Source organism: Paralichthys olivaceus, chromosome 11, assembly GCF_024713975.1.
Source record: "Paralichthys olivaceus isolate ysfri-2021 chromosome 11, ASM2471397v2, whole genome shotgun sequence".
Lineage (NCBI taxonomy): Eukaryota > Metazoa > Chordata > Actinopteri > Pleuronectiformes > Paralichthyidae > Paralichthys > Paralichthys olivaceus.
Genome location: NC_091103.1, coordinates 18,532,501 through 18,545,436, shown reverse-complemented (window position 1 = coordinate 18,545,436; position 12,936 = coordinate 18,532,501). Strand labels below are relative to the sequence as shown.

Here is a 12,936-nt window from a genome sequence, read left to right as displayed (position 1 = left end):
GTCTCCCTCATCTGGACATGAGTGGAAGAGCAAGGTTAAGTAAGTACATGGGTCAATGCAGAGTGCTAAGGAGGAAAAACAAGAACAAAAGGGATATTGTGCAGTTTGCAGGTTCCAAGAATGACTAGTTTATGAAGCACTTAGATCAGCGCCAGACGAGCCTTGCAGCTTATGTGCTGCTCAGAGGATCACACACTCAGCACTGTGGCCCTATGCATGTGCAGTGTGGAGATTCAGCACATGGATCCCATGCATGTAGTAGTGGGCTCGATCAAATCCAGGAGTGCATTTTATCTGACACGTGATGCATTATTTAGTTACTTTTCCATCTTGAGGGCTGAGACGGTCACACCCCTCTCTGGAGAGCCCAAGTGGAACCGCTTGCTATGATACAATGCACACATTTCCCCACTTAGCTGCATGCAGGGACATTATTCTCCCATTTACTCTGCGTGTTTCAAATCAGAAATCACAGGCCCTGAACCCACAGACAGAATCAATCAGCCTCTCTCTGCCATGGTCAATCACTGTGGACTCCAGGGTTTCTACCAGTGGCATGTGCAGCAGCAGATATCATCATGCACATGCACCAAGCATTAGACAATTGTTTCCCTGTGGTGATTAAACCGGGGATGAACTTTCACGTGACACATGGGAGAGTCTGTGTTAGAATGAAATAGCTCCACACTCTATGTGACCTGACATACAATAAAAAAAAAAACACGGTGCGATTAGGGAAAAGCTGCAGCAGGCGCACACGCAGACATCGGATCATATGCAATGTGCGGCACCACATATTCTGCACTTCAACTCACCTTGAGCGGCCGTTCCTCTGGTGCTGAATACACTTGCTATCAGAGTGGCCACATACCAAATCATAGTACTATTGCCGACCAGCTATTACCACGCAAAGTGCCCCGTTCAACCAATCTCTCATATTCGACCTTGCACCTCGCGGTCTCTCGGCACGATCCCCCTTTTCATATCCTGCTCTCTTTCCTCGTGGCGCGTCCCTTCATCCCTTCCCTCCCCCGTCCTTCCATCCGCATCCTCTCCCGAAGAGACAGAGCACCTGCACCGCCGCGCTTGTAGTAGACGGAGCCGTTTTTACGAGCGCATAGTGAAACCAAGTGTGAGGACGCAGCCACAGGCCCGCCCCCTCGCCGCCGTCCGATTGGCTGCCGATTGAGTCTTTGGAGCTGCGCATTGGCTCTGCGCACAGCCGCGCACCCGGAATGACAGGCGCGCGGCCCCGTGCGCACACTCAAGGTGAGTTGGAGCGTGCCGTAGTAGTGGAGCCGCAGTATCATGCGCATTGACAGAACAGCCGCGTCCACGTCTTTAAGCACCTCTCCTAAACTGGCCCCGCGTGCACCATCACCGCCCGTCATCCATTCATCCACACGGGCCTTTGCGCCGCTCGTCGTATCAGCGTTGGCACCGTGCGCCTCTTTGTGCCGCAGCTTTATGAACGAGGGGCGAAGCTGGTGGATGCGAGTGACTCATCTGTCGCTCATCCATAGCCCTCGGCTGTTGTCATGTCGCTGTCACCGCCATAAAACGCTTCTTTTCTCCCCCCCCCTCCTCTCCACCTCAGTGTCTGGTTTTATGTGATGGGTGTGGCGACAGATACAAAACCGTTCGCCTGTGTGTGTGGGTTTCTTTTTTCCTCGACGGCCGAGAGCGCACGGATGCAGCTCCGCCACGCCGCGCACACATGGGCACCAGTGATAAGGCTGCCTCAGACTCCCTCCCTCTGTTTTCTACATGCATGACCACAGAGGATGCATTACGCCTGTGCGCCTCTGGCTGCTCCACATCAGCTCACATCGCAACGCTCACACCGGCTGCTGCTCAGCACCACATTTTGTACATCTCTTTTTTTTCCCCTGCAGATTTTGTCACATTTTTTTGTGTCTGTCTGTCTCCCCCCTCCCTTCCTTTTTTGGAGCCTGACATAGGCTATTCCTGTCTGGAATCAAAGACTTAAAAATCAAAGACATTCTCCATTTTCTTATGCAGGGCGTTTAATTCCTGCAGTAAAATCCTGCTGAGTAATACTCTCATGACACATTTCAACGTTTGAATCACTATTTTCCAACCAGCTCAGTGGGTTTTAGACAATTTTCGAAAAGGACGTCACCCCTATGTCTGAGAAGAGTTGCATACAGCCTGGCCCCTCAACCATTCACCCCTCATGTGCACTCAAATTAAGTCATCACATCAGGGCCTGTGCATGTTACACACAGATGGGGTGGCACAAACACTGCATTAAGTGTCTCAGTATATATGCGACGGCGTATCATGTGTCACCGGATCGAATTTAAGGGTTCAAATCTCTGAACTCTACTCCACACAGAAAAAGTCTGCTGGCCCAGGTTTGGCCCACTGTCACACTGACTGTGTGTAATGTTGGCACTTGGTCCACTCATGTTTGCCAGATCTGGTCCACGAGTAAACCATAACCATACCGCATGTCAACCAAAGGGGGCTCAAATCTGGTTTGTGCTATTTGGGCCGTATTCACCATTTCCAACATGGGCCACTACAGGTTTACATCCAGTTCATAAAATATGATTCAACTCACGAAAGTTAGCATGGTGTCTCTGTAAAACATTTGAAGCCAAAAGCTTCAGAACTACTGTAAAATCATTACAGCTCCATCAGAGCAGCTGACTGATGCTGTTTGGTTCTTTGAGCTCCACCCTCACAGCTGCACAGCATACATGCATACATACATACATACATGCATACATACATACTGTACATACATACATACATACATACATACATACATACATACTGTACATACACATACATAATTACTGTACATACATACATACATACATACATACATACTGTACACACTGTACATACATACTGTACATACACACATACCGTACATACATACATACATACATACACACATATACATACATACATACTGTACATACATACATACATACATACATACATACACACACACACACATATACATACATACATACTGCACATACATATACATACCTACACACTGTACATACATATTGTACACACATACTGTACACACTGTAGATACATACATACATACATACATACAGCTCTGTGTGTGTCCCAGTGTAAACAGGTAAAGATATCAGAGCCAGTGTTGGATGCTGCAGAGAACATGGACATCTCTCTAGTAAGAGATTAGCATGACTACAGGGAGACCTTCACCCTGCAGCAAACTCAATGGCATTATTAACTCAAGCTGTGAGTCATAAGTTTTGAATCCTGATCATCAATAGCCGTGCAGCAGCAGGGAGTCCTTGTTTAGTCATGCTGCTGTTTGACCAAACAGGTGGAATGGATGCTTTCAGATGTTAAACTCCTCTGCAGCGAGGGCTGCACAGAGGAGCTGTTTAACATCAGTGACCAAGACGTTTGGAAGGAGGAGCATCTGTCAGAGATTGTCACAGTAACTGTTAGTGGAGGTGTGCATTACTTTGCTCTGACTGTTGCATCTAAAACAAGGTCACATTACCAACACACCTCCTTCAAACCTTCACCCACACACATGCTGACACAACAGCAGGACGTACTGTATCTGTATGTTCAGTTGCACAAAGCCTCTTTATACACACACACACACACACACACACACACACACACACACACACACACACACACACACACACACACACACACACACACACACACACACACACACACACACACACACACACACACACACACTAATTTGCTCCATGAAGCCACAGGAGAGATTTGAAAAATTTGATTTCCTACAAACCACGACAGAGAAGAGATAAGAACAGTTAAGATAATCTCTTATGCAACATGACGTGCCAGTGGAGGCTGGGGATGGCTCTCACCAAAGGGCAGAGCGGGAACATGAAATGGTTCTAAATTCAAATACAACAGGGACTTGTGTTGCTGCCCTGAAAAACTACCTGAGGATTATTTTCTGCTGAAAACTCTAATATCCCTTGTTAAATGTAAGGTTCACATTTTTTATTCGACTTTCACAGGGATGTTGCAGCCAGACTTGCAGCCTCTCACTGATCAGCAAAAGGATATTCTCAATAATGGACGCTCTTTCAATTTCACTCTTGATGTTTAAAGCTGTTGCAGACATTAACTGAAAGCAGCAGAGGAAGGTGACTTGATTTCCTCAAGAAAGGTCAAACTTTAAATTGTACTTCACTAATCCAGAAAGTGTATTTTCTTATAGCTTCATTTCAGAAGTCTATGAGTTGTTTTCAGTTCCACCAAAGTGAGATGTTTTTTCTTCTTATCTTACCCATGAATCATTTCGTGACCTCTCAGATTTTTCTTGATAGCTCTCAGGAGGATCGGCTCTGACTATTGTTCAGTCACTTCTTGCATCAAGTACTTTTACTTTTCTTACTTTTGTTAAGAGATTTTTATTTTCATTGTACAACTGCAATAAACGTTTGAGTGGAGCGAGCCTGTAGATTTCTAATTGATAACACAGTAAAAACTAAGTAGACAGTGAAAATAGGTAAAAATATAAAGATGCAAGTATAAATATGTGTACACAAGGAATTAAAAATAGAGACGATGCAGCACAACGATATGACAAAACATTAAAGTGACTGTATTGAGAACATGTGATGGCATAATATAACTATATGAAAATATATTAGATCGCACTATATGACATTACATTTGAATGTACTTGTAATGGTATATTTTAACTTTTATTTTTAAGTACTTTTACCTGAATACAGGTAAAAGGTTAAACTTTTCCTTTTTGGCAAGGTACGCTTATAACCCATCTAGTGCAAAAATAATACCAAGACAAATCTATATATTTTCATCTGTGAGGGCAGCACACTGGTTTATTTTTAGGGTCATTGTCCAGGGGGACCAGGCAGCGTTTTAATCTCAGCAGTGGTAAAGGTTTTTATTTTATCTTCTCTTGAGAAGAAAAATGGAAAAGTAAAAGGAAGGTTTTCATTCAAAAGAATCAAACACATTTTTTTGTCATTGTTCCTTTATCCCATGTACTGTAAACCCATACATTTGTGTGACTAGGCCTGAACCCAAAAGCTTCCAGACTCACATGCTTTAGTGACAGAGACGTATGGATGTGTACACTGAGGGCCTCATCCAGCATCAGCGGACTGACCTGCCTTCAACCAGGCATCATAAACATGTCTGTTTATGGTGTTTTAGAAACTCTGCATGTCCTTATTTCTCACACTTCATGTCAGTAGCATTCATGATTTTGACCAGTAACGGTCAGCAGTGTTTGAGACAAGAGATGAACCATGGCCTTTCAGTTGTAGATGGGTTTTTTGCAGCAATATGCACTGTTGATATTTGACAAAATGACATTTTATTTCATTTTAAATGCCATTGATATTATTGTGGATCTTTGTTGTGGGTTTTATACAGAACAACAGGGTATTGATTATCCCTTTGGAAATCCTATATGCTGTATATAACTTCATTGACCTGAGTGAGAATTTCCCATGTGTCACAAGCTGATCATTTGTCACAAGCTGACTGTAATGGACATTTTTAGATCTAACTGTATGAATACTCTCAGTGAGGTCAGTTCAAATAGCCTGAATCAACATAAAGCTCTGCTAGGAATGATTGCTTAGGTATAATACATGGGAATGTTTGTGATTTGTGAGTTGGATAAACCAGTGAACTGTTTGAAAAGATATATCAATGTCCACCTTTCCCTCCATGCAGCAGGTTGCAGGATGCATGATCATGGATCGATGGTGATGTGACTGAGGACAGCTGTGTGTTCCTATGTGTAGAAAAGGCAACTTATCAGAAGAGACATTTGTCTGATTCTTGAGCCTGCCGTGGCTTTAAGAACTCTGTCCTTATTTGACCAAATAGTAATACTGTAACTTTGTTTGTGTTCAGTATACTCTGTAATTCTGCTTTGATCAGTGTGAAATGCTTTGATTACAATTATTCAGTGAAATTGTTTATTTCCTCACCAGGGAATTAAATGCAAATTCCCACCACACTGACCACTTGTAAATTCTACACTTAATATTGGCTCTTTAGTAAAGTATTTTCTCTTTTCTTAGTTCCCTTTATGCTTAAACCTAATCTAATGTTTTAGTCCCTGCCTTTATTTGCTGTTAGACTTTAATGATATGAGATTAAATGTTCAATAAAAACTCAGTGGTTAGTGTAATTAAAATACGCCCAGTCGTTTATGTTCCTGGCTAAAACACAGTCGCGTGTGGAAAATTAAAAGAAAAATCTTAATTTAAAGCCGGCTGCTCCTGTTATCACACTGACATCACCAGGTCTCTAAATATTGTTTCTCCCTGTGCCTCATGTCATCTCTCAGTTTACTTGTGAAATCTATTAATACCACAGTGTTAATTGAGCTGAGCTGCTAATGCCTGACTCTCGATAAGCACAGCATCGTATATCATTTAGCCTCAGTGATTGTGATGAACTTCACTGTGGGTGATGGCATCTCTTCAGTGAAAGAGAATAAAGACCTTATGCTGCTGTGGCTGAGGGGAGCATCTGTACATGTGTTTGTGAGGGAAAGGAAGAGGGATTTAAAAGTCACTTATTGTTTTTCGACTTGAGATTACTTTCAGAAAGTTAATCCCGCTGCAACCAATAAAGACACTTGTGCAGCGCCTGGCAACGCAGACTGATTCCGACTGAAAGCCAAATGATGGAAAACTACTGTAGCCGAGAAGATTTGACCGATTCTCACAACTGTGGTGGAAAGTAACTATATGCACACTTACTCAAATATAAGTACTCCACTACATATCAGGGGGAACGGTTGTACTTTCTACCACACAACATTTATCAGACAGCTTTAGTTACTGATTTAATCAAACTTCTGCAACATCATAATTGATTAGTCACTGCTGTTACATTCAATTAATTTTGCCTGTTGGTTTCTGCAAAGACAGATGGCTATTCTACTCAGATTTAATAGTATTTGGGGAAAAAATAACTAAAAAACAGAACAGCAGGGACACAGGTTTATCAAGATTTGGGATTCATATAGAGAAAACTGATGTGGGTACATAGGATTGACAGAATGCATAACAATCCCTTGCATATCATCCATGTACAGTATAATTCTATGCATTCTATATATGTTGATGACTTGTCTTAAAACAAGACAAAAGCACACTAACCTCTTGCTGCTGATGAGGAGAGTACTAATATATTGGTGCTGCAGATGACATCACTGGTTGCCAAACCTTCCTGGTTCATAGAAATCCATAGAAAACACTATGTCTATTTTTATCAATCCTCATCTGTTTACTCTGAGTAGGTGAACCCATCCAGGATTTCTCAAGAGTAAAGAGAAAAGTTCTTTCCCATGCTATTAATCATCTTGCAGCATTGTGGTCAATCGGTCTTTGCATTATGTGCAAATGTTTTATTTGTTTAGTCATTTTTCTGTTACCACATAGATTGGGTTGGTCTCAGGACCTTCTTTAATTATCATATGGTACACGTTTACTTCATATGAATAGAAATCAAAGCTATAAAGACCAAAAACTAAAGGAGGAAAACCAAATGGTATGAAATGCATTTATTTACAGTCAACTTCTAAAGATTGAGCTTTCTTATTCATTTATGATTAAGTATGAAAGTTTGTTTTCATTTAAAGTTTTACTTTAAGATAATAGAGTGCATAATCATGTGTTTGTGTGTAAATCCTGGAATTGATGAAGGTTCCCATCCTTATGTGAAGACAAGTGGATTGAGGCTCATAAGTGTGTGTGTTATGATAATAGAGAAACAAAGGGCAAAGAAGAAGCATATGTTTATTTTTTTTATTATTTATTCACGTGAATTATTAGCTCACTTAATACTCAATCATTCAATCATTTTTAATCCATCTGTTTATCGCATTTAATAATTTTATCAAATGTTTTGTTTTGAATATTCCTACAATCTCATTTATCATTATATCATAACCCCTTTTGCTGTCTTTTATTCCTTCTTGTTGTTGCTAAGTAATTGCTATTATGTACTTATTTTTAATGTTGAAAAAAGGGAGTCCAAAAGTAAAAGTTGTTACTGAACAAGTCCCTCACAGTTATACTTAAGGCCCATAAAAAACGGACATCTCTCTGCTATTGCAGCACAGGGAAGGGAGGGGGCCCATGGTTAGTGAGGGTATCTAGAGTCCAAAAAGAAGTATAAAGGTTGTATGCCCTGTAAATGAGAGCTGGTTCTAACCGGTTCTTTAACTGGAATTCCCCTAAAACCACAGAGCCTGGTTTTAACGCAGCACAGTATAAAAACAGCTGCCTCAACTGGATCGAGAGTCTCAGCCACAGACTCCAATGGATGCGTAATGCTAATGTTCATTACCTCGGCTCTCGAGCTAGAGATGCCAAAGTCTTTGCTCCAGCACAAGAGGTGAGGACTTAGAACATAACACGCTCTCGCTGACTTGCTCGTAGGTTGCTGCCCGACACAAGGTGAACTGGCAGTGGAAGCTGACCACTTTACAGCGATCTTACTTATGTCTCTTGATGCTGCGGTTACACCCTTCAGAGTACCATTGGCCTAGCTGGATGAGCCAGTGCAACTCTGGAGAGGGAAACTTTCCGATCTCGAACATAAGTAAATAGGCTACTTATACCATAGGAGGCTAGAAGCTACTCGCCTTTTAAGGTGTCAAATCACAAGCTGGTTAAGCATTTGAGCATGAGGCAAATGGTCAGGTAACACCCTTCGATTAATAGACCCCTTAGATTAATTATGTAAAACATTTAAAATATGTTTTATTGTTTAATATTATAATTTTTTTTAATAAAAGCTGTCGTTCATTAGAACCATCTGTAGTTGATTCTTCTGTGGCAACGCAACAAGCACACATAAGGGAAGTTCGGGTCCAGTATAAGCTTTTTCATAGCTGTTAAGGGGCCTTTAGGCGGGGTGTTTATACAGTCTTCTTCTAAATTGGAGATTACCAGGAACAGTCTGTGAGCGGTTCAGACGTCCACCCCGGAGACGGACCTGTGAAGCCGTCTGGGTTGACTCACAGAGGCCATTGGAGAATATCATATATGAGGGCCGTCTCCGCCCCTCTCCCCTTTCTGTGTCTGTACACCTCGGTGCTCATACGGTAGCAACCCGACAGGACAGAGCGGTTAAAGGTTAAAAACTAACTTAAAAGATTCTCTCTCTCTAAGGGCTGCTAACATAGTCCAAGAAGTCTGTGAGTGCTACAGGCGGCAGATTAATGAATGTGCCGTCGCCGGTGGGAAAGCCTCAGCTCTGAGGGCAGCCCGTTTTGTTAGATCCCTGTAAAGCTACACAACTCACGACAAAAGTCATGGTTGATAATATTTGCATCTACGCTGTGTTAGATCATTGCAACAAGTGCCTCAGTTTGGCAATAAACACATTAAATGTTCATTTGAATTACACAAAGAGATGATAGTGTTTGAGAGGTCCACTCTCAGTTAAAACAAGCACAGCAGTTGAAAAGACAAAGTTTAGTTCGGGATATATTATTTCATTTTTCTAATGGTTAAACAGGATATTCATGTAGGTCCCAGTCGAGTGATGCTTTAAAAATCAAGATAAATCATTTATACTAACTGTACATTTGGAAGGACATACAATTTAAATAAATGGTAAAATTCACTGTCTCCGCACACATTAAAATGGATTCAATTCAGGTGTACGCTCTCACTTACTACTCAGTATCACAGGTTTTGTTATTTTCATTGCAGTCACAAGCACTGTTGGTAAAAATCTTGTTTAGTGCTACATTCTATTGTGAATGATGGTTTACACTGTTTTGTCCTTATTAGCTGAATAAATTCATCTTTCTGTGTCTTTGATTTACCTTTATCTGCTGAATCACTCGTCACTTCCTGGTTTGGCCAAACATGTGTCTTAGGGTGGAGCCTGTTTAAATGCAGTGGACAAGTCCAAGTGCTTTACCAGCATGGGGGGGGATAGGGGTTCTTTGGTGACGTTTTATATGTTGTCTATTTTGTTTCCCCCCTTATTGTTTCATAATGGTCTCATCAGCCATGGTATATGTCTCCATTTTGTCTCATTTGTTAGGTCAGGTGTTTGAGTTAATGTAGTGGTTTGTAAACAGTGTTTTTTTTAAAGAGTTTTTCTTTCAAAGGGCCCAGTTTTTTACTTAATTAGCTTATTTTTCATTCTTTTCTATTTTTCTATTTTTGGGTGAAATAAGCCAACCCTGTGCTTGGGTTAAGGTTTGTCCTTTGACTTACTGTAAAGCCAAACTGAGAGTGTGGTTTTAAAATATACACACTTTAACAGACACATTTAAGTCACACTGTCACCCGGATGTGAAACTTTTTCCTCCCTTCTCCAACTGATGTCTGGGACTTTGAGCTCCCTCTCTATCTGAACCCCAGGATGCTTCTGTAAGTCCCACTCCTGTTCTGAGAAGCTCCGCCAACACCACCGGCTGCAGCTTTTAAATGAAATCCACAGCAGAAAGTGTGCCAGCTGAAATCTCCAGTATATAGAATGAAAAAATAAGATTAAAGAAAAATAGCACAGACATCATGAGCAGTCTTTTACAGTTTGAAGTTTAAATTCAGATGATATCTTAAATACGCTTAAACTACAGTTAGTGGAAGAACAATAATATCAGAAGTATTAAGAGGAGAAAATGATCTTGCTTCATAAGCTCACTAATCACAACTGCAGGAAGGGGGATGGGAGCATGTGAGAATCTTAAAAGAGCAGATTTCTGACACTCACAGAAGGTTACTCAGCCGTAAGAATATCCATCAAAGGAACTGGGACAATTATGACCAACATGCAGCCACTTAATAGTGAACATTAGCATTTCTTTGAAACACTTTAGACTTGGGTTGCCATTATCTCTCCAACCTGTGCATGAAGAGACGATGTGAAACAGTCGCTCACATCAACATGTACTAATCACTGGTCTGAGGTTCAGTGTCTTGCCCAAGGACACTTCCACATGCAGTGCGGAGGAGCTGGGGATCCACCCTCCGATTAGTGAACGACCCGCTCTGTCTCCTGAGCCATGGCTGCTCTCTGCTCCACTGTCCTGTAATAGGTTTATAATGATGCATTAAACATCTACAGTGACAACTCTCTCCCAGTGTTTGCACTGAGATATGAAATTATGTTCAGTGTTCAGTGCATTGCCTAATTCTACTAAACCAAACACTAATTTACCAATTTGCTGTGGATATCTTGCTCTGTATTCTGTTTTAACTCTAATAAAAATCAGTAAACCCAAGGTATGAAGGTAGGATTCACATGACTGGAGTATGCAATTTGAGAGGAGGAAATTAATTTGTGTAGTTTTTTCAAAGTATTTACATTTCAGGAACCAATGTCTTTTATTTGATTTTATTTCAAATACAAAAGCCAAAAGATTTAAATATTACTTTTGAAGGAAAATAAAAAAATGTTGGTATTTTAAGTATAATCAGTCTTGTGTATATTCTGACCTTTTTTTTGTCCAAATTCCGCACTATCAAGGTTAATTAAATTGATGATTAAGAAATGCAGGGACACTCTCTGTTACGTTTTAAATATTCATCATTTTTTAATCTATTCTATGAAAGAAATTTACTGTTTCATTTCACCGCAGGTTTCTTTTTATTTGGCTGATATGCTTTAATATCCTGTGCTTCTTCCAGCACCTTAGATAGATGTTTGGTGTTAGATCTGTCTGTCAAGCTTACAGGAACATCGTGGCTGTTAGAGACTGAATAAATGAATGGATTAAAAAAGTAGCTGTAGTGTATTAGTCATATCATGAAATATATACATTCACAGTGTAAATGATGCAGGGAGGCAGAATACAAACCGCTGTCGCTTAGTGCGAATACGTTCCACAGGAAATGTTGCGATAAATATATACCAATATGAGTCACTGTGATGAATCAGAAATGTACCTCAATTGACTGAATATGAACAAGCTGAATCACACTATTGGTTCTTTTTGTGGTCATTTTCTTGGTCTCTGTGGTTTTGTGTGTCGAAATAGTTTTAGTCATTCCATATGTACGTCTTTTTGTGATCAATTTGTATCTTTTTTTTTTTGGTTTTGTGTCTCTTTGTTGTCATCTTTGTTTTGTGGTCATTTTGGTTGTTACCTTTCTTTTTGTCGTCATTTAACAGACTTTCCACCTAAAAACAGTCACTTATGACAAAGGCACCTTAACCTCTTGTCGCTCCTGGGCCTATATCCAGTAGATTCACTCTGTAAACTTCAGACTGACTAGATTTTTCCCCTCTTCCATACAATGAAATGTTATCCCAGGAAAGTCTATTCGCAGACAAGACACATTACAAACAAGGATATTTAGTTCTTGTGTCACTGCATCTGTGAAACAATAGAAATGTAGAGTTTTCAAAGAGATGCAGCGAAGGGTGGCCAGCAGTAGGGACCTTGCAACACAGGAATGATTGCCTAGCAACATATTCTACTCACACTGCAACAGGCAAGCAGGATGGTGGGATGGTGCAGGTATATTGTAAAACTGCAACGAATTCATCGCACACATTTATTTTGACAATTAAAAGGGTGGTTCAGAGGGTTGTTTTCAGAGGGCTGAGAGTTAAGGTGACTGTGACATAGACATGTTCTATATGACGAATAATTAGAATTGCATGTAATCCCTCATCTAACCTTTCAATTTCACCCCAACAATCTAATGATCAATGATAAACAAATCATAATAATCCATACATTAAAATAAGATGGTGCTTTTATTTGGATGTCTAATATTTTGACAGCTGCAATAATGTCTGGTTTTACACTGCCACCTGCTGTTCATTTGCAGGAATCCCAGCAGCTACAGTTACAAACAGTATACAGATATATAATAGAATGAGAAAGAAAATGTCATTAATTGGATCACAGTAGGGTCACTTTGTTTCCAGCTGTGAAGTCCTACTTACAGA

At 40.6% G+C, this 12,936-nt stretch overlaps 1 protein-coding gene across 5 annotated transcripts in view; it reads right to left on the bottom strand.

The window, feature by feature from the left end:
- LOC109630055 (protein turtle homolog B-like) overlaps positions 1-1,123 on the bottom strand; it is a 62,589-nt gene extending 61,466 nt beyond the window's left edge. For 4 of the 5 annotated variants that reach the window (XR_011244527.1, XM_069534311.1, XM_069534313.1 and 1 more), the window contains exon 1: positions 816-1,123. Coding sequence is in view for 4 of the 5 variants with exons in the window: in XM_069534311.1 (XP_069390412.1) it covers positions 816-879 (64 nt within the window). In the remaining variant the exon portion in view is untranslated. The remainder of the gene's footprint in view (positions 1-815) is intronic. The other variant, XM_069534312.1, reaches the window with a different exon arrangement.
- Between the last annotated feature and the right edge of the window lie 11,813 nt (positions 1,124-12,936).